Raw genomic sequence first — 26,970 nt, 5'->3', positions numbered from 1 at the left:
GAAGGTTGTTTCCGTATAAAACATAGTATGTGGTGGGTCCTGCTAAGATTTAGTCAACTACTATTAGGTATGTAGTATCTATAACCTTGACGACATTGGGTTTTACTTATTGGATAGTACTTTTGGTGAATTTTTTCATGATTTTATATTGCTCCGATTAGATTTAGAAAGGCACCAAGGCTATCTTGTTGATGTGTTACTATTATAGAAATGCAACTAAGTGTTTATAAAAATTGTATTTGGATTATTCTCTACCTGAGGTGATATTGTTAGGCTTGATTTTCATTCCACCGTCCACAATCTCATGTGATATTTGTAAATTTATTTATTTATATATTTGGAATTAAGTTAAGTGAAGACTATGGTGAGAGTTTAATATAAGGGTGTTAATATATACTTATTAACTTTTGTGACCATGACCTATGTTCAGATGAGAGACAAAACTAACTTAATGAAGTTTGTCATTGGTAATGTTGTAATATTTTGGTTGTAGGAATTTTAGGGAATGCTTCCCATTCTTGACATTAGGTGTTCCTTAACTTAGTTATTGCTCCTAGATTTGAGTGATGCACATCAGACCTATTATGAAGTGCATTTAAAATTCAAAAACACAAAAAAGACTCAAGTCACACTAAAACATTATGCACATGCAATTATACACTATGTTTCATTTTTATTTCCGGTTAGTAAGGGAAAAGTTTTAAATTGTTACCAAATTCTCATATGTGCACTAGTTAAATTAGCCTTGTCTAGGTGTGTCAAAATTTTAAGATTTTTATTTATGAAAAGAATTTTCACCAATTTTAGATGCATAATTTGGAATTCAAATATTTTGGGTATATTACATATATAAATGCATCATTAGGAAAATTTGTATCATTCACAAGTAGTCCAAAACTTATTTGGAGATGGACAGAAAGAATGTGGACCCAATTTACTTGGAGATGAAGCATTGCCACATTCTATGTACGTATATATTTTTGTTCTTAGGGGGACCCTTCCCACGCAGAGTAGTCAAGAGATACAACACTCGTTGGGATTTTCATCGTTAGAACGCATAGCGTGCTCCGGCGGATAGTACGGCGGCTGCCTCTGCATTGCTTCTTGGATGAGGTCACTGAAGGTCTTGAGAGGCTCCGCTGCCAGGTCGCACATACGGGCCGCAATGTCTTCAAACCGATCGGCCAAATCTGCATCTGTGTTGACCATTCTATTATACACGGTCGCACAAAGGGATGCCAATGCTTCCTGCAATCTCCCGTCATTGTCTTGGGTAGCTGCAAGGCCTGAACCTGCCGGTGCAGTATAACTTGGCACTCTTTGTATATGTGTTTCTGTCAATCCCCAACCAAGTACTTCTCTTAGTACCTGCGACATCAACTAAGAAGTTAGCAATACTTTTAGACACTCTGTTTGGCATAAAAAAGATCAGAAGTTGTACGGTGTTTGCATTCTAAAAATAGTAAAAATCCAACTATATATCCACAATGAAAGGTACAATGTAAAATCAATAGTTATAGTATATTTCATTATCATAAAAAAGATGTTTATTGATATAGGTAGTAAATGTCAGAGATTGCATACCTTGGGCAACAAATCAATCATGGCCTCCTTCAGATTCTGAAAATGTTCATCATCGATGGAATAGTTACCATATAGGTGTTTCAGGACATCTGCTGCAATTTTCCTGTGGATGCTGTTGTACAAGCCTGAATCAGTTTTACCGACACAATCAATCATATTAGGACCATATTTCTCCAATATGATGGTGGCACAGCTTCCAAATCCGAAAGATAGCTGCGCCAGCTCTTCACCTGCCAGATTTTCAAACTGGGAGCCCTTACTCTTGTGAAGAAACATGTCGATCAGGGAGCCAATGAATCTTTCTCTGTTCTGGTCACCCATAACCGAAGATGTATCCCAGCATATTTGTGCGAGAACCCTTATAGCTTGTTTCTTGACCTCTTCGTCACATTTGTCACAGTCGATAATACTTTCCAAGGCGCTGATTGCTTCCAAGCTTGTCGATATTTTATGCCATAGAATGTTGTTTGATCTTGTAGTCGCAGACATGAACCGTTTTATAAGTTTCACCCCAGGGTCTACTATATCGCGGGACCATTTGTCATGTTTCCGGAGGTGTAGTTGTTTGTCGTTTATAAGTGCTACTATCTTCGAGACCAGATCATCCGTGTTGCTCATGATCCTCAGGTTGTTCTCGTCGTCGGAGAGCTTTAGAAGGATTTGAATGCCTCTAACCTGCATCTGTCTCTCTTCACCGACAGAAATACGGTGGCCATACTCCTCAAGTGGCTCATCTGGCTGATGAAATGGCTTGAGATCAAGCAACGAAGATATGCACTGGATCCCTTGCAGGATCTTGTCCAAGCGGATGTCGATTACAAAGTGTTCCACAATCCTCACGGCGCGCAACCTGATCTCTTCGTCATATGGGCTTTTGGAATCCAGCATCTGTACCAAGTTGTGGAGTATGGAGCCGGAGGACGCTGATCCAATTGTATTGGATATCAGCATACTTTGTCCTGGAAATCCGCTCCCAATTGCACCCGAGTTAAATCGGATGAGTGTATCAAGAATCCTTACTCCAGATAGGTACCTATAAGATAATAGGGAGATTTTATAAAGAGTAATTTTACGATCCTGAAAGGTAAAAAAAGAAATGCAAATTTTGATATCACCTTGTAAAAGAGGTACCAAATTTTACATTAAAAATTTGATATCTCTCGGAAACTCCTAAAGGGCCGTAAAATTACTTTTTTATAAAGAGTATTGCTATGCACATAAAGTTTCAGTCATCTAAAATTATACATTCCTAAGCCTAAAATTGTAGAGATATAGAATGCGCAATTTCACTTCTTTTTAACTTGTTATATATTGTTTTTACCCTGTTTTTATCTTAGTTTGGATAATTTTGCATGGAATTTTATAAACAGTCAATTTATTTAATTCCTTTCATATAAGGAACAAAGGGAGAGGTACAAGAACCACTGGATCAGCATCTAAGGGATGAAAAAAAAGTGACTGAAATTTATGGAAAGGTACCTGTTAGGTGATGTGGACTTCATCAGCTGTGCGGCGTACGTGATCATGTTCCAACCACCGGCAAAGGACGGGTCCTTCTCGCATCCCACCTTGATCTCGTGCAAGTAATCCAAGACCGATCCACGTGATGCCTCGTCGAACCCGTATGCATCGGCCACATTTCTTACCAGCTTGTTTTCCTCGTAAGCAGAGATGGTCCTGTAATAGAAGAGCACACCCTGAAACAGAGCCAGGGAGTAGAGAACCACCAGCGCCGGCCGCAGGTTCGCCTTGCTACTATCTCCGGCCGTCTCACCGTAATCCTGAAAGATTAGACGCCACAGCGAAATCCAGGGAGAAACGAACAGCCCAAACATGTATAGCAGGAACAGTGGGCATAGCATGATGGTGAACACCAGCACCCGAACGGCACCCCTGAACCCGAGCTCTGTGCGGGTATGGGGCAACGCGATGAAGACTGAAGCCTCCCATAGCCGCTTGAATGAATACCCAATAAGGCGTATATTTCCATTCAGAAAAACATCGAATATCCTGTGGTATACACTATAAGTTTCAGTTTTTTTTTATTTGAAAGGATAAATGTTGCATTTAAAAAGATTGAGAGAGGAGATAGTGGAAATAGTATTGTTTGTTCTCAACAATTCGTAAACCAACAATGCTTTTAGTATAAATGGAGCCTAACATTCTGACGTGTTAGCCCTAGATAAGTCACTACCACAAGATTTTTGGAGAGACTAGCCAACGGATCCTGTCGAAGGATGGGATTACCATCCATTCTTACCAGTTTTCTCTTCTTTCGTATCTCGCACTCCATCCTCCTCCCATCTATCGACCTCCACCTCCACCTCCCACTCTCTCTCTCTGTGACTGCTCCCTTCATTCCTACCGGAACAGGGGTGGGCAGTGGGCACACGCCCCTTGGTGAGCACCAGCACCTGTGCGTGGTACGCCTTGGCTTTGAAGGCTCAAGGCATTTCTTCTGGCGGTTGAGTTGTCTGCGACAAGCCACTTCGAGAAGGATGAGGTGGCATCCGTGATCTCTATGTTGCGTGTTGCGCTACCGGTGGTGGCTATTGGGCTCTCACACGCAGGGGCGGGCCTACCATAATTCATAGGTATTCAGTGGAATACCCAAGATTTTGGACAAAAAAATTCATATATGTAATATATATTTCATATGTATGTGGAAAAGTATGCAAAATAGACTTGTTCCTTAAAAGAAAGCCCGACTTAGCACCATCCCACCTCCCTCCTCTACTCGGCCCATTGGCCCAATAACCCAAATCAGCCCAAAATGGATGTAACCCTAACCTCTCTAGCTCTCCTTCCCGATCTCCTCCATGGCATGGCTACCTAGCCCCCTCCCCAACCCCGACGCGACGGCGCATCGCCTCCCACCCACCCCCGAGTCCTCAACGGCGGCAGCGCCCAGCTAGCTGCGGCGCAGCAGCGGCTGCCAATCTCACGCCGCGCGTCCGTGCCCCCAGGCCGGCCGCCGCGAAGGCCACCATTGCCCACGCGCCGCCGCCCCTGCCCTGTGGCGCCCAGGCGGTGCCCGCACTCCGCCGCCCGCACCTCCACCCTCCACCAGTCCACCTCCAGTCCCTGGAGCTGCCTCAGACTTAGACAGCCAGACGCCCAGACCCAAACAAAGGTGGAAGGTTAGAAACATTTTGGTAATTTGGTTGGATTAGGATTTTAGTATTTAGGTCATAGTTGAATCCAGGATGGTTCATTTGATTTAGGATTTAGGATTTAGTTTATTTGAATTGTTGAATCTAGGAATTGTTCATGGTTGAACATTTTTTATTTAAGATTTGAATCCAGTCATTCAGGAATGGTTCATGATCGAACAATCGAACTTTGAAACTTGTGATTCACTTATTTGTGAAGCTCTGTAGCAGAGTTAGTACTTATAAATTGCATCAGTGCACATATTCAGCAGAGTTAGTATGGTTAGTACTTAAATTGGAAGACCATATTGTTGTTCTATAGGTTTGAAACATGAAGAGGAAAAATGCTCCCACGGTTAATTTAAAGGCTTTTTTAGAAGCAGCTGTTGCAAAGAAGAGAACTCAAAAACAAGTTAAGAAGCAAGATGGGATAAGAATATTTGAATGATTGTTTGGTTACATTCATTAAAAGGGATCTATTCTTCCAAGTTAAGGATAAAGACATCATTACTCATTTTCATCAAAATATCAAGAAACGGAAAGTTCTTCTCTAAATTATAAGATTTCTTATCATTTTTTCATTTTCTATGCTCTATAAATTTAATATGTTTTGTCAATTAATACTTTAGTATGCTTAACACATTCAATTTATAATCAATTCTATGAATCTACGACTTTTTAAAATCATGTTTATACCGTTCTATATTATACAACTATTAGACTTTAGGTTGAAAAAAATTTCTCTTCCAGTTTCGAATACCCAAGTTGAAAATCCTGGGCATGCCCCTGCTCACATGCCAGGGGAACAGGAAGACTCGCAATGAGTTCAAGGTGGGAAGTGAGCTGAGGTGTGTGTCATGTTGCCACAGGTGGTACCTGTACTCGCTGTTGTACTTGCACACATGTTGAGGATCTAACGGTGGTGCTCCAGATCGAGGATGGCAGCAAGAAGGAATGGTCTCCCTCAACCTCCCAGAAAGGTACCCATCTCATCTCCGTGCTTGCCCTGCCTCCTTTCCCTTATCCTCTTTGGCTCTCGTTAGCATGAAGGGTTGGTCTGAGTAGCTGATAGTATTACTCTCTCCGTCCCTAAATAAAAAGGATTTTGGTTGGATATGACATATCCTAGTACAACGTTGTTAAACTAGGATACGTTACATCCAATCAAAATCCCTTATATTTAGGGACAGAGGAATTACGTACTTAGGCCCTGTTTAGTTCCAAAGTTTTTTTCCAAACTTCCAACTTTTCATCACATCAAACATTTCATACACACACAATTTTTCTATCACATCGTACCAATTTCAACCAAACTTCTAAACTTCAGTGTGAACTAAACATAGCTTTAGTATCTAGACTGATGGACCTGGTACACGTAGGTATCAGACTGCAGCATCTAAACAGTTGAAGTGGGGCGTTTCTAGTGGGGAGATCACTGTGGACTGACGAGTGGTTAGATGGTCTGACAATTAATCATGCTCATTAACTATCCCGTCCTTGGAACGGGCCCATAGCATAGCCGTAGTCAAAGCTTTTATACAGGTTCGAGACGTCATTAGGGTAATAACCATATGCCATGTTGGTTGTATTTGTAAAGACAAGTATATGTGTATTAGTTGAATACCCGTGCTTTGCTATGGATAAAAGAATTTTACTATAATATTTCCTAATATAAATAAAAATACAATTGTCATGAATTATGTTACCTATCTATTTGTTGTAATAATTATTCACCTTAATTTGATTTAATTTATATGAGACTATTCATGTGGATTTGATCATTTTTAATATCAAGAAGCTCAAGGATAATTTTCAAAATTTTCAATGGAAGTAAAATGGGATGATAGATTCACTGCCGCCACAACTCCATCTATTGTATACTAATAGTCTATTAAACTTCATACAAACGCTCTTAAGCTATCACGTGGCTTATTACAAACGCTCATAAGTCGTCATATGGCGTTCTAATAAATTAGAAAAATTCTAAGAAAAAAGCAAAACATTTGTCCATCTGTTTTCACATAAATTAGTGGACCCATTATTTCAAGCCGTTAGGTCAATCTAAAAAAAAATCTTTCCACCTCCACCTGGAGGAAGCTACCCATCGGACGTCCGATGCCCCAAAAAAAATCGGATGGTCAAATGTTGCAGTTGACCAACAAGTGAAACATTAAGTTATATAGGGTGAAACAAAAAAATCAGCAACTGAGACATTTAAATATTTTATAAAACATGATGAAGATACACGTTGAAACATGTCGCTGTCACGTATGAAACAACAAGTATTAACGGATTGAAACATGTGTTTTTTTTAACAAAATATAATCATGCGATATCTTGTTGTAAAGATTTAATTAAAACGAATACAATGGTGTGATCGGATCATGGATTGGATAAATAATTTAAGAGAAAAATCATTTTGAAGCTTGCTAAAATACATGCATGCATGTGTGCATAGATGAGGTGGAGAGAGAGTAGTAGCAGGTAGTTTTAGGAATTTTATGAAACACACTGAAGACGCACATTGAAACATATCACTATCACGTATGAAACATTTTATTTTAACGGTTTGAAACATATGTTTTTCTTTTGACATAACATAATCATATGATATCTTGTTATAAAGATTTAATTGGAACGAATACAACGGTGTGATCGGTTCGTAGATCGGATAAGTAATTTAGAAGAAAAAATATTTAAAGAGAGGAGGAAAACATGAAAAGAAACAGTTATGTATGTATGATGCAGTGATAGGATAGGCATCCGATATTTATGTTTCTTCGGACGTTCGGTATAAAGCGTTTTCCCCTCCACCTCTCTCCTCCCACACTTAACCCTCTCACTCTCTCTCTCCTTTGTAACGTACAAACCTGTCACTTACCGTGTAAAAAAGACCTACGTACGTAATGCCCATATATATCTCCTCCTTTTCTCTATACACCCTATTTTATAGCTAGCAATTCAACATAAATATGATGAGTTAAATGGTCACAATTTAATCTACAGTTAAATTGATAACTTAAGATCAATAAAATCCAAAATATTATGAAAATATAAAAGCTAAACATCAAACCATTGATTTACGTATATACAGGTAAACTATTATTTTTAGCTATTAGATTAGATCATATTAAAGTAATTAATCCTTCTTTCCTAATCTCATGTGTACTTGCAAGAGAGAAAAATAAATATATACTATTCGCCCAGAAAAAAATATACGTACATATATATTCATGTACAAGAGACTATTATTTGAAAAAAAAACATACATATGTACGTACATCAGAAAAGAACTATTAACCATGTCCTCCTAACCCTTAAGTAGAAAGTTTTTACTTGATCAGTCTACCCCTATGCTGTACTCCTTTCTCTCCAGTTTATTTCCTAGCGTTGTTGTTGACTATGCTATATCGTATATCTATAATACTCTTATATATAATACAATAAAAAACTATTACATTCTATCATATGTTATCTATTTTTTTAATAAAAAAGACTGTATATTTCTTCTGACACAAAACTAACGCTATAACAATCAGATTTCACAATACAATTAAAAGGAGATCACTAAGGTTCCGACCAAATAGAATGCAGCACAATTTATTAATATTGTTGTCGAAATGACAACCACATACGTCGAAAGACATGGTTACTCAACAGTGGTAGGAAGAAAACGAAGTGTATTAAATTTTGAGTTTCCCATCTTTTCTCTCCCCCCATTACATGGCCCTAGGGGACTATTTTATAGCCCCATTACAGGTTCTTACTACTAGGGTTTAGGTTATACAGGGGAATTTACATGATTACCCTTATGAAAGGGACATTTACAGGGGTACATGATGATATAGGGGCTCATGGGCCCCTGATGGGCCGTCTGGCGATCGCCGGCCCTATTGCCCCTAGGCTTGATGGGCCGGAAAGGCTTCTTCGGCCCTCGCGGGGGAGAACTTGCCAAGGCAAAGTCGTCTTCCTTCGGCAGATAGTCTTCGCCTTGCACCCTTCGCCTGAGACACCTCTGGCCTGGCAAGGCACTCGCACGACTCTTCGCCTCACGCCGTTCTTGCTCCATAGTCTTCGCCATGGGTTTCGGCAGATTTGGTCGAAGGGCCTCATGCCATCCGCCAACAAGCCCCTCACAGGCAAGGGTGAGATTGGAGCTTCGGCCGAGACCGTGCAAACCATGTGGTATGGTATGCGGCGCCCCCTTTCGACCGATGCTCCTGCCGAAACCTACATTATTCCTGCGAATGAAGTTTGTTATTTGTGCGGCTGGTATTATTTTGCCGCGCTTCGCCTCCTGCGTTTGGTTGCATATTCATATATATATTATATACATTTTTTATATATATTTTCTTTTCCCGGGCCGAAAGGAACAGTATTGGGCTTTCCCTTCGTGGGCTTTTTACTGTGCCGCTCAGACGGTGGGAAGTTACCGTTTCGCCTACCCTTGCGACACGTGGCGCTTTATTACTGGTGGGTAGGCGAACGCTCGCCCGGGCGAGCTATATATTCCCACCGACCTTTCCTTTTCACCGCCACACTTGCCATTTTACCACGTGCGCTCTCTTCCTTCGTTTCTTTCTTCCATAGCATCTCTCGACCCCTCAAGCATTTCGCCCATTCTCTTTCTTCTCCACCGCAAACGCACCGTTCGCCATGGCCCCTCTCAAGCCAAACCCTGCTTCGGCGAAAGGGCCGGATCCCGGCCAAGTCGATGACGACAGCACCGCCTTTCTGGGGGTCTCTCTTGTGGACGACGTCGAGCTGGCGAAGCTGGTCCGCTCTGGGGCGTTGGTCGAGGGGCAGGCTTTCGCCCCAGGGAAAGCCGTGGTGCCGAAACCTATCGACAATCGGACGGTGGTATTCGCCGTCTTTTTTGAGGTAGGGCTACGGTTCCCCTGCAACGTGTTGTTGTCGAAGATCCTTCGCCTCTTCCAGATGGAACTTCCACAGCTGAGCCCGTCGGTGCTTGTTCGGGTCGCTATCTTCGACTGGGTGTGCCGGACTTCCGGGTTTGAGCCTAATGCTGAGCTCTTTGGCACCATATTTTTTGCCACCGTGAACTCGAAGACGGTGATTACCCCGGCTGGAACGAAGAGCGTGAACTTTAACGTTCATCCCGAGCGGTCCGATCTCTGGCCGGTGAACGCTGCCATGTCGAAGTGGGACCGCCATTGGATGGCTAGGTGGTTCTATCACACCATCCCCTTCAATGCCGGCACTGACTCGGCGAAAGCCCTCTGTTGCCGGCGTAGGGCTATCGCGCCTAACCGGAAACCCAAGATCGCCGTGGACGGCGCTATGGAGGCGCGGTTCGATCTGCTGCGGAAGGTTTGCTCCCGCCTTAGCTGCCGTGACTTGGTGGAGGAATTCTGTATGCTTCGCATCTTTCCCCTCTCCCAGTCATGGCAAGTCATAGTTGATCAAGGCAAAGAGGTTGACGGTTTGCCGAACCTGGTTCTTCCTGAGGGGACGGACAGTAAGACTGTTCTCTTGCTATACACTGCTGTGCTTTGCTATCTTGCCTTGTCTGACTGTTAACATAGCTACACACTTTACTTTTGCAGCGTTGACCCTCGACCAGGCTGAAAACGAGGCCCGCAGGATGATCGGCGACGTGTCGGTCATCGAGTATAGCCAGTTGCTAACACGACAAGCGGCTGGGCGGGCGAACCGGGTTTACAATGGTGAATTGCCTCCTCGGGCAAACCCCCACAAAGCTGACGATGATGCAGGGCCTTCGCAAAAGCGAATGCGCGGACAAGTGAAGCTTGCCCCTAGGAAGCGAAGGGTTCCTACTTCGCCGGACTCTGACGCCGACGACGAGGACGATGCCGAAGAACGCGACGGCGAGGAGGAAGGAGAAGAGGAAGAGGAGGCCGTGGCCGATAAGGCCGCGAACGAGGCGATCGAAGACCGCGTCGACACCCCCGGCTACACTCCTACCCCAAGTCCCGGTCACAACGAGACCGGGGTGGAGTCGAACAGCTCCCCCCTTCGACGGAAGGATTTGGAAGGGGCGAAGGCCCTAGTTGCGTTCTCCTCGGGCAAGGCGGCGAAGAGAGGTCCGGTGCAGAAGATCTCTAAAAAGAAAGGACTTGTCGACATCGCCCGCGTTTTCAGCGACGACGAATCTTCTGACGGGACTCCAACTTCGCCCGCTGGCCGCAGTTTAGACCTTTCGACTGCTCCCCTCGCTCCACTCGGCGTTGCTGGGGCAGGCGGTAACACCGCCGCCGGGGTTTCGCCCCCTACTCCTCTTAAGGTTGTGTACGATATTAGTAGTGATGACGAACCTAGTTCGCCTAATCATTCCTTAGGGAGTGATAGTGATTATGGGGACGAAGATGTAATTTACCTGTAAGGTGAATTGTATCGTGTTGTGAAACTTCTATTCTTCGATTATTTTTTTTTCGAAGTTAATAAAGACGTGTTTTATTTCCTTTTCGCTATTGTTTGCATCGTCACATTTTGTGCTTTTGTTAGGTCGGAACATGCCGGCCCCTTTGCATATATTAGCGAAATAGGTGTACTAACTTTTCAGCTTTTCGTTGTTCGTTTTCGATCTGTAGCGTTCTGTGCCGAAAGAAACACTTTTGCTTTTATGCCGATCGGACGTAACGTTGTTCAGCTATTTATTTTCCGAGACAAGCTGTTGCGGTTTCAACGTTCGGCGAGCGATGCTTCAGCCGATTCGTTTCGCCCCCCTGGCCTTTTTCGCTGATCAGGCGTTTGCCTTGGGGTTTTTCCACAAATTATCAATCACACAAAAAAAATAAAAAGAAGGCGGAGGACACAGAGATTTTATACTGGTTCGGGCCTCCATGGTGGATAATAGCCCTACATCCAGTTTTTTCTTTTTTCTCTCTTTCTTCTTTTTTTTTCTTGCCGAAAGGCTTTCATAGTGCCGAAGGGCTTACATAATGCCGAAGGGCTTACATGACTGTATGTACATTTTTACAAGTTGGCGATTTGGGTGCCACCCATTCTAGACATAGAAGCGCTTGAGAGAGGCGGCGTTCCAGGAATGGTCGAACTCCTCGCCTTCGAGTGTCGCTAGGCGAAAAGATCCCGTCCTGGACTTGTGTTTGATGAGGTATGGTCCTTCCCACTTTGATTTAAGCTTGCCAACCGCTACTGGGTTCGCCTTTTTCCTTAGGACGAGATGACCAGGCATCAGCTCCGTGGGTCAAACTTTTTTGTTGTAAGTTGCCGAAGTGCTTGTGGCGTACTTGTGCATGTGCTCGAGCGCTTCGACTCTTACTCCTTCCAAGAGTTCGAGCGATACTTCGCGTCCCTCTTCGCCCCCAGAGAACATCACCCTTGGTGAGTTAGCCCCTAGCTCTGCTGGGGTCATCGCCTCATCGCCTCATCGCCATAAAGAAGCATAAACAGGCTAAACTTGGTTGGTCTTGTGGGGGTCGTCCGAAGGGCCCAGAGAACCGATAGAAATTCCTCTGGCCATTTGCCTTTCGTTGCCCCCTCGAGTCTTTTCTTTATTGCTTCTAGGATCTTGCCATTTGTACGTTCGGCCGCCCCATTTGACTGCGGGTGTGCGACCGACGCGAACCTGATTTCCAGGTTAAGCCCTTCGCACATTTCTCTGAACTTATCAGAGTCAAACTGCTTGCCATTGTCAGTAATGAACTCTTTTGGCACTCCAAAACGGCAAACAATGTTTTTCCATACAAACTTCTGTACTGCTGCCGAAGTCATTGCCCCAAGGGGTTCGGCTTCAATCCATCGAGAGAAATATTCCACAGCTACAATTGCGAATTTATACCCGTTTCGCGCCACCGGGAACGGTCCAATGATGTCCAGTCCCCATCTGGCGAAGGGCCATATTGGCGCAATGGGCTGCAGATCATACTGGGGCGCGGCTTGGCTTCGGCCATGACGCTGGCAACTTTCGCACTTCTAGATTTGCTCAACACAGACTTTCAACACAGTGAGCCAATAAACTCCTTGTCTAAATACTTTGGAGGCCACTGTTCTTGCAGCCTGGTGCGCGCCACATAGCCCCTGGTGTATCTCCTTTGCCATTTCTTCGCCTTCGGCAAAAGAGATGCAACGAAGTAAGGGTTGAAGTAGCCTGGAGCGGTAAAGCTGACCCGAGACCATCTTATACTTCATGGCTCTGAGTTGCAAACGCTTCGCTTCTGCTTCATCTACCGGAAGCCAGCCAGTTTCAAGGTGTTTCACAAATGGGGTTCGCTAGTCATATGGGTCTTCGCCCAGTTTCTCCTGGTCGATTGCCATGACTTCCGAGTTGTCCATGGGCACACTTGGAGCATGTAGGACTTCGAAAAAGATGCCAGGCGAATGTGGGCCACCACAAGCAGCGGATTTCGCCAAGGCGTCAGCTTCCTCGTTCTGGTCTCTAGGCAAGTGTTCGACCGTTGTGCCGGTGAAGCATTTTTCCATGGACCGAACAGCCTCCAGATACCTCTTCATTCCCTCTTCTTTTGCCTCGAAGGATTTGTCAACATGGCCTGCTATCAACTTGGAGTCAGTTCGAATTAGCAAGCGCCGGACTCCCAGCGCTTTCGCCTTTCTTAGGCCCAGGAGAACGGCTTCGTATTCTGCTGCATTGTTGGTTGTGTTGAACTGCAGTCTTGCTGTGTACCGAATCGGCACACCATTCGGCGAAAATAGGACTGCCGCAATGCCTGCTCCCTTGTGCGACCACGAGCCGTCAGAGCACATCACCCAGAATTGTTCGGCGGGCTCGGGGTCGGGGGCAAGTACCGGTGTCCATTCAGCTATGAAGTCGGCTAGCACTTGAGACTTGATAGTAGAGCGTGCAACAAAATGTAAGTCGAACGGGGATAGCTCTGCCGCCTACTTGCTGAGCCGGCCAGTGACTTCCTTGCCTCAGAGTATTTCGCCCAAGGGGTACTGTGATGGCACTATGACTTTGTGGGCCTGGAAGTAGTGCTTAAGCTTGCGCGAAGCCATCACTAGGGCGTAAGCCATCACTAGTGCTTCGGAGATGAAGTAGACCGGTTTTTGTCCGAACTCTGTTTCTTGGACGAGAGTAGCACTGACTGCCACCGGCGAAGATGCTAAGTATAATAGCAGTTCGCTTCCTGGGGGTGGGCTTATCAGAGCTGGCGGGCTTTGCAAGTATTGCTTTAGCTCATCGAATGCTGCTTGGCACTCTGGTGTCCAATTAAACTTTCCTGCGCCCCGGAGGGTCTTGAAGAAGGGCAAACCTCTTTCGGCTGCCTTTGAGAGGAATCGACTGAGTGCCGCAATTCGGCCTGCAAGCTTTTGTACTTCATGTACGCTTGACGGAGGCTTCATTTGCTGGATGGCATCGATTTTCTCGGGATTCGCCTCGATGCCTCTTTCGGAAACAAGGAAACCCAACAACTTGCCTGCGCGGATGCCGAAAACGCACTTCTCCGGATTCAGCCTTATGCCTGCTGTGCGCAAGCTGTCGAATGTCTCCTGCACGTCGATCGCATGGTCGAAAGCTTTGCGGCTTTTTACGATGATGTCGTCGACGTAAGCTTCCACATTCCGCCCCAACTGCTTGCCAAGGACCTTGTACACCAGCCTGGTGAAAGTTGCTCCTACGTTCCTTAAGCCGAAAGGCATCCTGAGGTGACAAAATGTGCCGAATGGAGTGATGAAAGATGTTTTGGGGATGTCGAGCGGGTTCATGTGAATCTGGTGGTAACCGGAATATGCATCTAGGAAACTCATGAGCTCGCATCCAGCTGTTGAATCCACGAGCTGGTCGATTCGCGGCAAGGGGAAGTCGTCTTTCGGACATACTTTGTTCAGGTCTGTGAAATCGACACACATGCGTCATTTGCCGTTTGACTTCCGCACCAGCACTGGATTCGCTAACCACTCCGGATGGTCAATCTCTTGGATAACCCCCGCCCTGAGCAATTTTTGTACTTCGGCTTTCGCCGCTTCTTGGCGATCGGCAGACATATTGCGCAACTTTTGTTTTCTTGGCTTAATGTCCGGCTTGACTGCTAGGTGGTGCATAATGAGATCCGCCGGGACACCCCCCACCTCGTCAAGGCTCCAGGCGAAGATATCGATGTTCTTTTTGAGCACCTCTAGGATACTCTCAACTTCTTCTTCGCCCATGTTGCCCCCAGTGATACGAGCTTTGTAGGGTCGGTATCATCAATCTGCACTTTTGTTATCTTGCCGTGAGGGGTGGGCTTTGGCGTGTGCTTCGGCCGTTCATGCGGTTCGGTCTCAACACTGTGCACTGCTCTGTTGATTATGGCTAGATCGCCTTTTGAAGCGGCCGAAGGCTGAAGCCCCTTGACTACTATTACCCCTATCGGGCCGGGCATCTTGAGCTTGAGATAATTGTGGTGGGAAATGGCTTCGAACTTGTTCAGGGTTGCACGGCCGAAGATGGTGTTGTAGTTGTACGGGATGTCGACGACGTCAAACAGTATTTGCTCTTCGCGTCTGTTCTCCCCCGAGCCAAAGGCTATCAGCAAAAGTGCTTGGCCGAGAACTTGAACTGCTTCTCCGCCGAAACCGTGGAGCGATGCTGGTGCTGGGGTAAGGGCTTGGGTAGGCAACCCCATCTTGGCATATGCTTCGGCGAAGATAACATCGGCCGAACTCCCTCCGTTGACCAGGATTCATCGGACTTCGAAACCAGCTATCTCAGCTGAGATTACCAGGGGATCTTGATGCGGGAACATAACTCCTTCTGCGTCTTCCGGCCCAAAAGAAATTAGCTGGTTCAGATACTGCGGCGCCCCTTCACCCGCCGAAGTGATGCTGTGGACCATACGGATCTGCATCTTCTTCTGCCGTTTGGACAACTGGCTTGGCGGGTCAGCCCTTGTAATCACTTGGATTACCCTTCGCTGTACATCTTGGCGTTGTTCAGCTGGGGGTGTTTGCTCCTGAACTGCTTCGCAGGGTGCTTCGACAGTTGTTCCCTACTACGGCCTTGGGTCTTGCGCGTTGCCACGTTGCCTAATATTTCGGCATTGCTCCGTGGTGTGCGAAGAGCGTCCGTGAAAGGCGCAGTAGAGGTCTTTTCGGAACTTCTTGCGGGCTGGCTGCTGATGGTTGCTCGCTTGCTGGGCATCGAACTCCTTGCGGAGGGCTTGCACTTCTTCGACCGCCATCACAGCTTTGCCCGCACGGTCTGTTCTGAACTTTCTCCAAGTTATGGGGGCTTGGCCTTGCCTTGGCGGCTGTCCTTGGATCGCCGGCTGAGACTGGCGAACAAAGAGGGGAGGTGGTTCGGCAACTTGAACTTATGCTTGAGCTTGAGCAGCGGCGACGGAGGCTTTGTCGTACTCAGCTTGTATAGCTTGCCGTCGCTTGGAATCCTCCTCGCCCCTTGCGAACCCGTCAATGATGCGAAGTAGGTGCTCGAGCATCTGAGGCTCCTTGTTGGCGATTTTTCTTGTGAGTTCGCCCTCGAGCAGACCGGCCGAAGCGGCGTTTATAACCGACGCCTCGGTTATGTCTTGAACTTGGCACCGGGCTTGCGAGAAGCGACGCATGTACTCCCCTATCGACTCCCCCTGCCTTTGGCGAATGCCGAGTAGGTGTTGTTGCGTCTTCGGCTCCTCGTAGGTGACTCGAAAGTTAAGGACAAAAACATCGCGCAATTGCTCCCATGAGTAAATGCTATTGGCTGGTAAATTGAAATACCAAGAATGGGCGATGCCGTCTAGAGCGAGATGTATTACCTTCGCTTTGGTATTTTCGTCACCATGAGCCGCTTCGATCGCTGACTCGTAGATGGAGAGGAACTCCTTCGGGTCGGTTTCGCCTGAATAGCGCGGGACGGGTGGGAACTTGAACTGGGGTGGGATTGGACGAGTCTTGATTCCCCTACTCAGCGGTAGCCCCTTTTCGCCTCCCGCCCTGTTTACCGCACCCTGCTGCGGGTACGGTGTGGCGAAGGGCGAAATCGCAGCTTGTGCGCGAGGTTGGGCCATGGCATTCGGCTGCCCGGCTCCAACTGGAGGTACTTGCTGAGCCGCCATGGATGGGTCAAAAATTGGCTGTGACCACATCATGGCAGCTTGGATTGGTGCTTGGTTTGTTCCGAAGTCTGGAGTTGGAGCTTGCTGCCGAATGGTTGGCGCCTGAGCAGCGTTGACGAAGTCGAACTGCGGTCCTTGATTCCACAGCGAAACTCCCAGGCCCGGCTGAATCGGTGGCAACCAATTAGGCGCACCTTGACTTGTATTCCCCTCCGGGTGGGCCGATGGGGTTGTACTTGAAATGCAGTGGGGTTGGTTGAGTTGCTGAAGGAAAGCTTGGAGTTGCGCTTGCAGAGCCGAAGCCCCTTCCGCCACTGTTTGTGGCGCTTGGCCGGGTGGTTGATGGTGTACTTGAGCAGCGACTGCGGCCGATTGCTGCCCAGCGAAGTACATTGGCGCTTGTGCGACTTGAGGCGGAAAGGGCTGGGTCGTCACTTGCGGATGGACTTGAAGCGGGACATAACCTGCCGAATACTGAAGAATTGGAGCCAACGTGACCTTGGTCCGCCTTGCCGCCTCATATGCTTGTTGTTGTTCTTGCATTTGGCGAAGCATGTCTTGGAGCCGTGTCATGTTCTGTCGCATGGCTTCCATGTCGGCTTCGGCTTGTGTTTCGGGGTCAGGGCTGACTTGGGCCTACACAGTGGCGAGCGCAGTCGGGGCCGCTGCCGGCTGCGATGGAGCGGCTTGGGGCTCCACCAGTTGGCTTGTCGAAAGGATCTACGCCCTGGTCTGGAGTGCCCTTGCCACCGCAGCCGCCTTTGCCACGTCGGCCGCGTTCGGCACTTGCACAGAGGTGGCGGGGGCCGAAGGCAGTTATGATGGCGCAGATGTGGAAGCGAATGGTCCTCCTCCATCTTCGGCCACGGGCACCGAAGGCTCTGCTCCCTCCTCGGCGGCCATGTCCGGTGCGGCGTTGCTTTCCTTCCGCCTTGCAACCTTCTCCTTCACGACCTTCTTCGGTGGCATTCGCTCTCAGTGGTTTCGCTCGGAGGTCCCCACGGTCGGCGCCAGCTGTTGTCGAAATGACAACCGCATACGTCGAAAGACGTGGTTACTCAACAGTGGTAGGAAGAAAACGAAGTGTATTAAATTTTGAGTTTCCCTTCTTTTCTCTCCCCCCATTACATGGCCCTAGGGGACTATTTTATAGCCCCATTACAGGTTCTTACTACTAGGGTTTAGGTTATACAGGGGAATTTACATGATTACCCTTATGAAAGGGACATTTACAGGGGTACATGATGATATAGGGGCTCATGGGCCCCTGATGGGCTGTCTGGCGATCGCCGGCCCTATTGCCCCTAGGCTTGATGGGCCGGAAAGGCTTCTTCGGCCCTTGCGGGGGTGAACTTGCCAAGGCGAAGTCGTCTTCCTTTGGCAGATAGTCTTCGCCTTGCACCCTTCGCCTGAGACGCCTCTGGCCTGGCAAGGCACTCGCACGACTCTTCGCCTCACGCCGTTCTTGCTCCATAGTCTTCGCCATGGGTTTCGGCAGATTTGGTCGAAGGACCTCATGCCATCGGCCAACAAATATGATGATGCAAAATTAAAGAAAATTAACTTGGTGAAAAATACAAAATAGTAATTAAATTTTTAAAAAGAACTAATGATTAAAAATTACACTCCAGTATAAAATACACCCTAATCATATCCTATCTTACTATAAAGTTATAACCCATTAATTCTAAAGCTCAACATGTAAACATGTCACAAGAATATATCCATCATTTTTATAATCCTTAACATATATTCACCATATAATCAAAGTATGGGATATCATATTTCATCTACTAAATGTATTTCTCTCTGAACATAGTTTGACAACCAATTTTATTTGTTTTTAATAACTAATATAATTTTTACTTTTAGCTCAATTAATTAAAAAAATTAAAAGTTATTTAGGAATTTCCGCAGCAAAGAGCGGGGAATCACCTAGTATATCTATAAAGTTCATCCTCACTAAGTGTAGTTAATACTAATTCTCTCTCTCATAAAGCCACATCATCTTAATTGTTTTTAGCCTTAGGATGATACATAAAGGGTGTAAATTGCATCTCTTTACATCACCTTAATTGTTTTTAGTCTTTAGAAGATTCATCAAAGGTGTAAATTGTATCTCTACCCTAAAAGGCACACCATATAACCCAATCATTTATAACCTATGGATAATTGATAAAGGCACAAACATATATAAACACATGAAAAAAAAATTGTATAGTAGGTAAGAAAGAAAAATTTATAACTCATATCTACTATATAATCACACAATTCTCTCACAACAACGCGCGGGGTACCCATCTAGTTATAATGTAGTTACGCTATAATTATAAATATAAATGCAAGTGAAGTGTAATTACGCAGTAAAAACATTCAGATTATGCTAATTGTGACTTCTCTCTCTTTCTGCCATTTGCCAGTCGCGTGGATGGCATCTGACCTTTCTACTGGTCGTGTACTGGTAGTAGTGAGGTTTAGAGTAGTAGCAATGGCTCAGCTAAGAAGCCAGTTAGTGTCAGCTTAGTAAATGCTACAGCACAAATCTCAACATTAGAAGTAAATTTCACTTTAAGGCACTATATTATTATGGATATTTTGCTTTTTACAATGTTTTTACTTTGCACCGGGTATTTTTACCTTTGTGACTTTTTTTACCACCCTCAACTTTTTTATCCATCTATATCATATATAAAAAAATATGGTCTTACATATAACTGTGACACTTAATTCATTATTAGGAGCCAACCTACCCAAGATCGTTGACATGCTTACCTAGTCCAAAATAAAAATATTGAAAATATTGGTGAAAGGGTAGTATAAAATAAAACATTCGAAAAAAAATATAGCCCAAAGTGAAATTTATGACCTATATATAGCATTTCGGATTAAAAAGTTATCACATGGAAAAATATTCTAGCCCCTTTTTATGACTTTCCGATGCAAATAATCTTGACAATTACTTCATGCTTTTTAATAACTGGTAGTGGATATTTTAGGCTCCCATCGGATGGCCTATTCAGCCAAAGAAAAAGCCAAATTTTGAATTTTTAAACTTAATTTTGACATTGATTTTGAGATATTTTCAACGTAGTTTCTTTTTCAGCATTGGCTTTTAAGTCACCGAGAACACATATATAAAAGTTTTACCTACAAATTTATTTTTATTTTCTAATAAGCTGTTTTGGCTTATTAAAAGAAAAGCCAAACGATGGGGCCCTTATTCATTTGCAACCCACTTTTTTCTGTAGAAAATTTATAAATATGTTAACTATCTTTTGAATTAAAAAATATTACATGAACCACATTCTATCACTTTTCATGATATTATAAATAGTCTTAACAATTGGCACAAATAAACTTGAAAACATATATTATTGTATCATATATTAGCCCACGGACATGCATAGACGAATTAGATCAATAATACAAAGAAACAAAAATATCAAAACTCATATCACCTCATATATTCGTGAACAATTACTACTCAAGCAAATATTTTTTTCACGTGGTTCTCACCACTGAAGCTATTAGATTATTTGAAGTAATGTTGAATGATCAATTCTGCTTATTTTTAGAAGAGAAAATTACTTTTGTACCACTAAAATTTAGTAGACCAATTAACGCCATAAACAAGTGCTAACTCTATTTTATAAATGGACTCAAAACTTTAAAAAAAATATTTATATCACTTCCATCTTATCTATGTGTCATTTCCTGAAGGGCGCCAAGCATAGATAACATAGCATGCTAAGCTAACTTACGTATAGCGGGGTCATGCATATGACTGAGTTGAGGTGACCCCAGTGACAGGTACAGTACTCACAATAAAGTTCAACTGGCCTACTTAAAATTGTGCTCAACACTGATCTTGAGGAGCACAGCTATTTATAAATAGGGGCAATTGCAAATTTACCACTACTTTGAATTCTTATTGCAAGACTGCCACTAAAAAATTACAAAAATGCCACTAGTACTGTCATTCGAGTCGCATCCTTGCAAAATTGAAAAAAACCAGTGGCAAATTTGCAAATGCCCTAAGGTAAGTTGCTCGTGCATCTGTGCGGTTTTCTTCCTAGTTATTTTAAAGAGTAAAATGCACCAGCGGTCCTTAAACTTGTCAGGAGATTTCACTTAGGTCCACGAACTTGCAAAGTGCACATCGAGTTTCCTAAACTTGGTTTATTGTATCATCCCAGTCCAAAGCCGTGTTTGACCGTGGTCTTGCCTACGTGGCACGCCACGTGGACGATGACATGGAATTTTTTCTCTTCTCCCTTTTTTTTGACCCGCTGTGGCCTGAAAACATCATCTCCTTTTCTCTCTCTCTGCCTGCCGCTCGTCTCCTCCTCGCCAACTCGGCTGCCGCCCCCGTCTCTCCGCACCACGCCGCACCACCGTAGCTGCTGATGACAAGCTGGCCATGGCGGCGACGGCAGATCCGCGAAGCCGCCTGCCACGATGTCGACGCACCACCTCGAGCCGTGGGGGCAGCTACCGCCGCCGCTGCTGCCAACTCCCTTAAACGGTGGGATCGAGGAGCTCCGCGTGCCCCAGCCTAGCCCCCCACCCATACCGCCGCCGCCGCCGACAACGAAGCCTGAGAGCCTACCTGCGGAGATGGACTCCGAGCCCGAGCTCAAGGCGCTGCCTCCGCCTCCACTTCTCGCCCTGTCACAGCCGCAAGTGGACGGTGCAGTGAGGCCGTGGAACCTGCGACAGCTGACGTGGCGGCGCCCAGCCATCTCCTTGTCGTGGGCGGCGGCGGTGCCCATGCTGTCCTCATTCCGACGCCGGAAGCGTGCGCCATTCTTGGTGGCACTCACCGCGGAGGAGATCGAGGAGGACATCTATGCGCCGCTGCCCCCCTCCCTCCCGTCAGTGCCGCTGTCCTCCCTCCCATCGCGCGCTTGCCTCCGGCATGGCGGCTCGGTGGCTCGGCGAGTGGAGCGGAGGCTGATGGAGAAGGAGATGGAGGCGCGGCTGTGGAGCTCGCGGTGCAGCGGCTGCCGGAGAGAAAAAAAAGGAAGAAGGGAGAAAAAAAAAGGAGAAGAAGGGAGAGAAAAAGAAGGAAGAAGGGAGAAAAAATAAAAAAATTTCATGTCATCGTCCACGTGGTGTGCCACGTAGGCAAGACCACGGTCAAATGAGACTTTGTACTAGGATGATACAATAAACCAAGTTTAGAGAGCTCGATGTGCGTTTTACAAGTTCGTGGACCTAAGTGAAACCTCACGACAAGTTTAAGGACCACCGGTGTATTTTACTCTATTTTAAATGAGCGATGAGACTGTCAGACGAGGGAGCTTGGCACAATACGATTGGCAGATTGGTCTTTATAAATCTCGTTGGCTTGCACTGCTATGTTGATGATTCGATCGTGTGGACCTGTATTTTTAATCGACTCATACGGATATTTTTTTAGGAGGTGTTTAGATCATGGGTGTAAAGTTTTGGCGTGTCACGTCGGATATTATATAGGGTATCGCATGGGATGTTCGGGCACTAATAAAAAAACTAATACAGAACCCGTCAATAAACCGTGAGACGAATTTATTAAGTCTAATTAATTCATCATTAGCACCACATTGTTAAATCATTGAACAATTAAGGTGTAAAATTTTTGTGGGGATCTAAACAGGGCCTTAATCGTCCTATGCAGCCATGGTTGGAGTCTGATATCCCTGGTTATAGGGAGTTGTTATCATGTATGGAATGATATATTATTGCTCCGTTGGTGTATTCATGCACCTGTATGGTATCCCATATTTAGGACACACTGACAATAGCAACTAGCCGTTGACTACCTAGCCTCCATATTTAGGAGTAAACTCTATTCAAGAAAGGACCATCAATCTTACATCATCTGAGCCGATCAAGCAGTAGCCATTGACTACCTAGCCTCCAAACATTCCCAACTGCCAACGGCAGCTCCAACCAGCCACATCTCCTCGCGGGGCCAAACTCCAACCTACTCCCTCCGTTAAAAAAAATCCATTTCTAGCATCCTAGTATCGAATTAGTGGAGAGTGAAAAAAATAGTAAGAGTAAAAGTGATAGATACTTAAAGGGTATTGAAGAAATAAAACTTCTCGTTTTACGTGTTGAGGGTAGATAGAATGATAGAAGTTGATTTTTTTTTTACAAAATTTAAACTCTAGAGAGTACAACACATCCCCTGGCCAAACGTGCACCGATGCCTATGCCAGAGCCACATCCATCGTCGGCCACTCCAAGTGGTCGCCTCGTCGCCTGGCGCGCTCCTAGATCGACATCACCTGCTGGCGCGCGCCACACCCACCACCAACCTCTCCTGGCGCTGCCATCCTCTGCTCGAGCGCCCCACCAGCTGCTCCTATGCAAACTCCACACCCGAGGGATTGCAGTGGGCCCCGTTCCCGGTTCCCGTAGGGAATTCTCCCACTAGGGAATGGGGCATGGATACAAGTGATTCTCCACGGGGAATCAAATGGAGGAAAATTGTCCCCGTCAGGTATAGTGGGGCGGGGATGATCCTCTATCCCATGTCCCCGTTCCCCACGGAAACCTGATTATTGTATATAGGGGTCTAAATCCAATGTGAATGTTACATGTCTAAAGGACTAACAGCCATGATAAGTGGATAATCAACAATATTTTGTTCTTGTCATGTGACTAATAGATACTCCCTCTGTCCTAAAATGTAAGCATTTTTAGTCCAGATTCATAGCCAAAAGTTGTTACATTTTGGGACGGAGGTAGTATGTGCTAATATATTGCTATATGTTATGGACATTATTTATTAATTACATATGTGATTTAAGGTGTAAAAGATTTTTTTAAACGTCGACGGAGGATCCGCGGGGATTAATTCCCCGCGCTGAGGCAGGGATGGGAGAGGATGGGGGCGGAGAAATTTCCTACTCACAGGGGCGGGGATAGGGACGTTGCCGTGCCTACACCCGACGCTTGATCCGGCCAGAGGGACGCTAGATCTGGCATTGAGGTTGCTAGACCCAGTCGTACTAGCCGCCACAACTGTACACATCCGACACAACTAACTAGACAGTCTGCCCACCATGTAGGCCACAATCTCTTGCTCACAACACCACCATGCCCCTGACCATCGACTTGCTCGTGCATGCGCGTTAGATCCACCACGCCCACCGCTCGCTAGATCCAGCTCAGGAGGGAAGAGAACGGTCCTGTTGCCGCCATCCTTGCTGCCACACGGTCTCTGGCGGCCGGCTCCTTTGACGGCGAGCTCCTTTAACGGCGAGTGCAAAGGGAGGAAGAGGGAGAGGTGGCGCAGTGAGCAGACTCACCACACTATCCACTCTGTGGGGAGTGACACAGGGACCTTCTGAATGAAGAAAACCCTGAAATGCTGCAGAAGTTTGAGCAGCACAAAAAGGTTGTCTTGTGTTGTTCATTCCTCTAGTGTTTCTAACATTTGAATTTTAGTATTGCAACTCCCAAAACACATATTGTGCAGTCTGTTCGGTGATGTGTCTATTTTGCTTGCAACATCCCCCTACGCAAAATGCTAAACATATTTTTGATAATTGGTTGAGGGAGTGCCTAGATCCATTAAAAAAATGATTTCTTTTTTAAACTATTGCCTTGTTACTTGGTCAATCTGCGTTGTCAAAATGATGTAATATTATACTACCAGTAGAAATGATCTAAACCATTTATTATTAAGGGTAAATCGGTGATTTACTAATACAGTAATTAGGGGTAACTTTGTCCTTTATGTTTTTTTCCTGGCTAAATCGATATGTGGTCATCCATTGCCCTGGTATCGCTCATATTCCATCCAAAAAGCCAAAAAAATGAAAAAAGAAGTTTAGTCAGTACTAAATGACGATTATACCCTTCAACGCAGTTTTTTTAAAATAATGCCACTTCACGTTTCTACTGCCTCCAACTAGGGTGGTAGTATAAGTAGATATGAACTCTTCAATTAAATGAGTTCAATGGTTCATATTGATTTCTACTACTAGTAGAGAGAGTACTGTAGTGGGGCTTTAACCCTTCATGTCTTTTAGATGGCTCCATTATTAGTCCTTATGCTTTTATAGGAGAAGGACATTATAAGTAATGGAGCTACACTATTGATAGCCAAGATCTTTTATTTTACTTTGGATGGCGCAATTCCTATAGAACATCATCATAGAACCCACGTGTTTACTATTCGAGATTTTAGTCGGATATCATCAGGAAGGGATGGGGATTTAAATCCCATAACCTTGAGAATTTTGTTTAACTTGACTCATTGGCCATTTGGCTATGTCTGTTGGCAGAGGCCGGAGATATAAGCAATTTTCATTATAAAATAAAACACATGTGTATGTGTATCTGAGTGTTGTTTGAGATCAATTTGAATATTTTACTGTGTAATATGAAATCTCAACGTTTCACAATTCTGAAGAGAATTCAAATTAAAGCTATATCTAACCATAAACTAGCAAGCTGAAACTCCAAATGCTCGGCTTAAGGGTCACTACAACAGAAATGCACAAAGGTGTCGGCACTATAGATACCGGAAGTGTTAAAACCTAGAACCGGCGCTTTCGAACAAATTATATGTGCCGATTCTAAAGAAAAACCGACACCAATATTATAGGTGCTGATTTTTTAAAAAAAGAATCAGCATCTAGAATATTAATAGGTGCCGGCACCTGTAAAACTGACCTGAGCCAAACCGGTGGGTGTTTTACCTCCCGTCCTTATCCTCTCTCTCTCTCTCTCCACCCCACCCACCCACCCACCATTGTCTCTCTCTTTCTCGCGCGCGCCCTCCCAACCCAACGGTGGCAGCGGCGATGATGGGAGGAGAGGCGGCGACAAGGGTGAGATTCTTGTGTTCTTGATGTTCTTGTGTTCTTGGTGTTCTTGTATGTTCTTGGGTTAAATGTTCATTCTATGAATTAAATGTTCTATGGAATTTGGTTCTAGTGAAGGTGAGTTGCTCGATGCATCGGCTCGAACATCAAGTTGGGGTTCTTCGTGGAACCTTAAAGGTGTCGATTTCTAAACCGGCACTTATTTCCCTTCCACATCAGTGCCGCCTATTAGGTGTCGGTTGGTAAATCCAGTACCTTTGTGAGGTTCTCAACCGGCACCGATTAAGGTTTGTGTAGTAGTGGGTGCACTTGATCAGTAATGACAATCAGATCTAATTTCAAGAATTGTGGAGTAATTCTAATTGTTCCCCTTGTTTAGTAAAACCATATGAGATGCTAGTGATCAGGAATAAAGGATTACGGTGTAACCAATATTCCGGGAATATGTGGCATTGGAGTTTCTTTTAAAAACATGTGTCTATCCTGGGTTACCCTTACCCTTGATGAAAACTTATCGAACTACAGAATTCCCTACTATTTGATCCCGATGGATAGGACTATGGGGGTAATATTCCACAATTTCCTATAGCCAAACGCACGGTATAATTGGTTAGGTCTACGGGGGTAATAATATTAAGATAACGATTCGCTATAACTAAACGCGAAGTCTTAATTAATTAACCTGGAACACCAAAATTTGATTGAGATGACGAGCTGACCTTGTTTGAACGAGCGTAATGACCGTGAGACTCCAGAAGTCCTTCGTTGATAGCGTGGAAACGAATCCACCGAGGAGGACGACGGTGGACCAAGTGAGCACCAGGAAGCCCGTCCCGGTGACAGCCATTGACAGGTACCCCATGAACATCGCGTAGTCGTTGATCAGCTTCACCTCTGGCCAGTTCCCATCGATGTGCCCAAGGCGATGAGCACGGCTCTGTCCACCGGACATTCTGTTCACCTGCAGAGACGGTAAATATTTACTTGTACACAAAACTACACAAAATTTACTTGTACGAACAGGCTCTACCGTTCTAATTCCGTTTACGAGGAAAAAGGAAATGGTAGGAAGCTATCTTTGCATTTTTCCCGACCGTTTTAGTCCTTAGCCGAAGCTACCATCGGCTGGAATTAAACCAAACCCTAGAAATTACAAGCAAGGACATCTAGATCCCAAGTTCCAGGGAACAGGCAATTAAAAACACACCACACCATTATAGGGAAGATGACAAAGTAATCTCTAGTCACAGAATCTAAAGATGTCACCTGTTTTGCCAAAACCTGGCCTGCGCCGCGACACGTTTGCCTCAGCCAGTCAGCCTGCTCGATCCTCCTGGTAGCGAACTGACAATTGCTTGGCGTCGCCGCAAGTTAGGTTCGGTTTGCGTGGGAATGTAGAAAGCAGAACGAAGG

The 26,970-nt window shown here is 45.3% G+C and overlaps 1 protein-coding gene across 2 annotated transcripts; it reads right to left on the bottom strand.

Moving 5' to 3' along the window:
* Positions 1 to 861: 861 nt before the first annotated feature.
* Positions 862 to 26,963, bottom strand: LOC127757208 (uncharacterized). 2 transcript variants are annotated; one of them, XM_052282676.1, is made up of 5 exons: positions 26,824 to 26,963; positions 26,277 to 26,518; positions 3,064 to 3,594; positions 1,585 to 2,617; positions 862 to 1,368 (listed from the first exon to the last, which is right to left on the bottom strand). In XM_052282676.1, exons 2-5 carry the CDS (start codon positions 26,507 to 26,509, stop codon positions 1,015 to 1,017), a joined length of 2,151 nt encoding a protein of 716 aa, XP_052138636.1. In that variant the 5' UTR covers positions 26,510 to 26,518; positions 26,824 to 26,963; the 3' UTR covers positions 862 to 1,014. The 2 variants fall into 2 exon arrangements, with proteins under 2 accessions (XP_052138636.1, XP_052138638.1); XM_052282678.1 differs by having other exon boundaries at positions 3,064 to 3,261.
* Between the last annotated feature and the right edge of the window lie 7 nt (positions 26,964 to 26,970).

This window comes from Oryza glaberrima, chromosome 12 (assembly GCF_000147395.1).
Source record: "Oryza glaberrima chromosome 12, OglaRS2, whole genome shotgun sequence".
In the NCBI taxonomy this organism is placed as follows: domain Eukaryota; kingdom Viridiplantae; phylum Streptophyta; class Magnoliopsida; order Poales; family Poaceae; genus Oryza; species Oryza glaberrima.
This window is presented reverse-complemented; position numbering and strand designations above follow the sequence as displayed.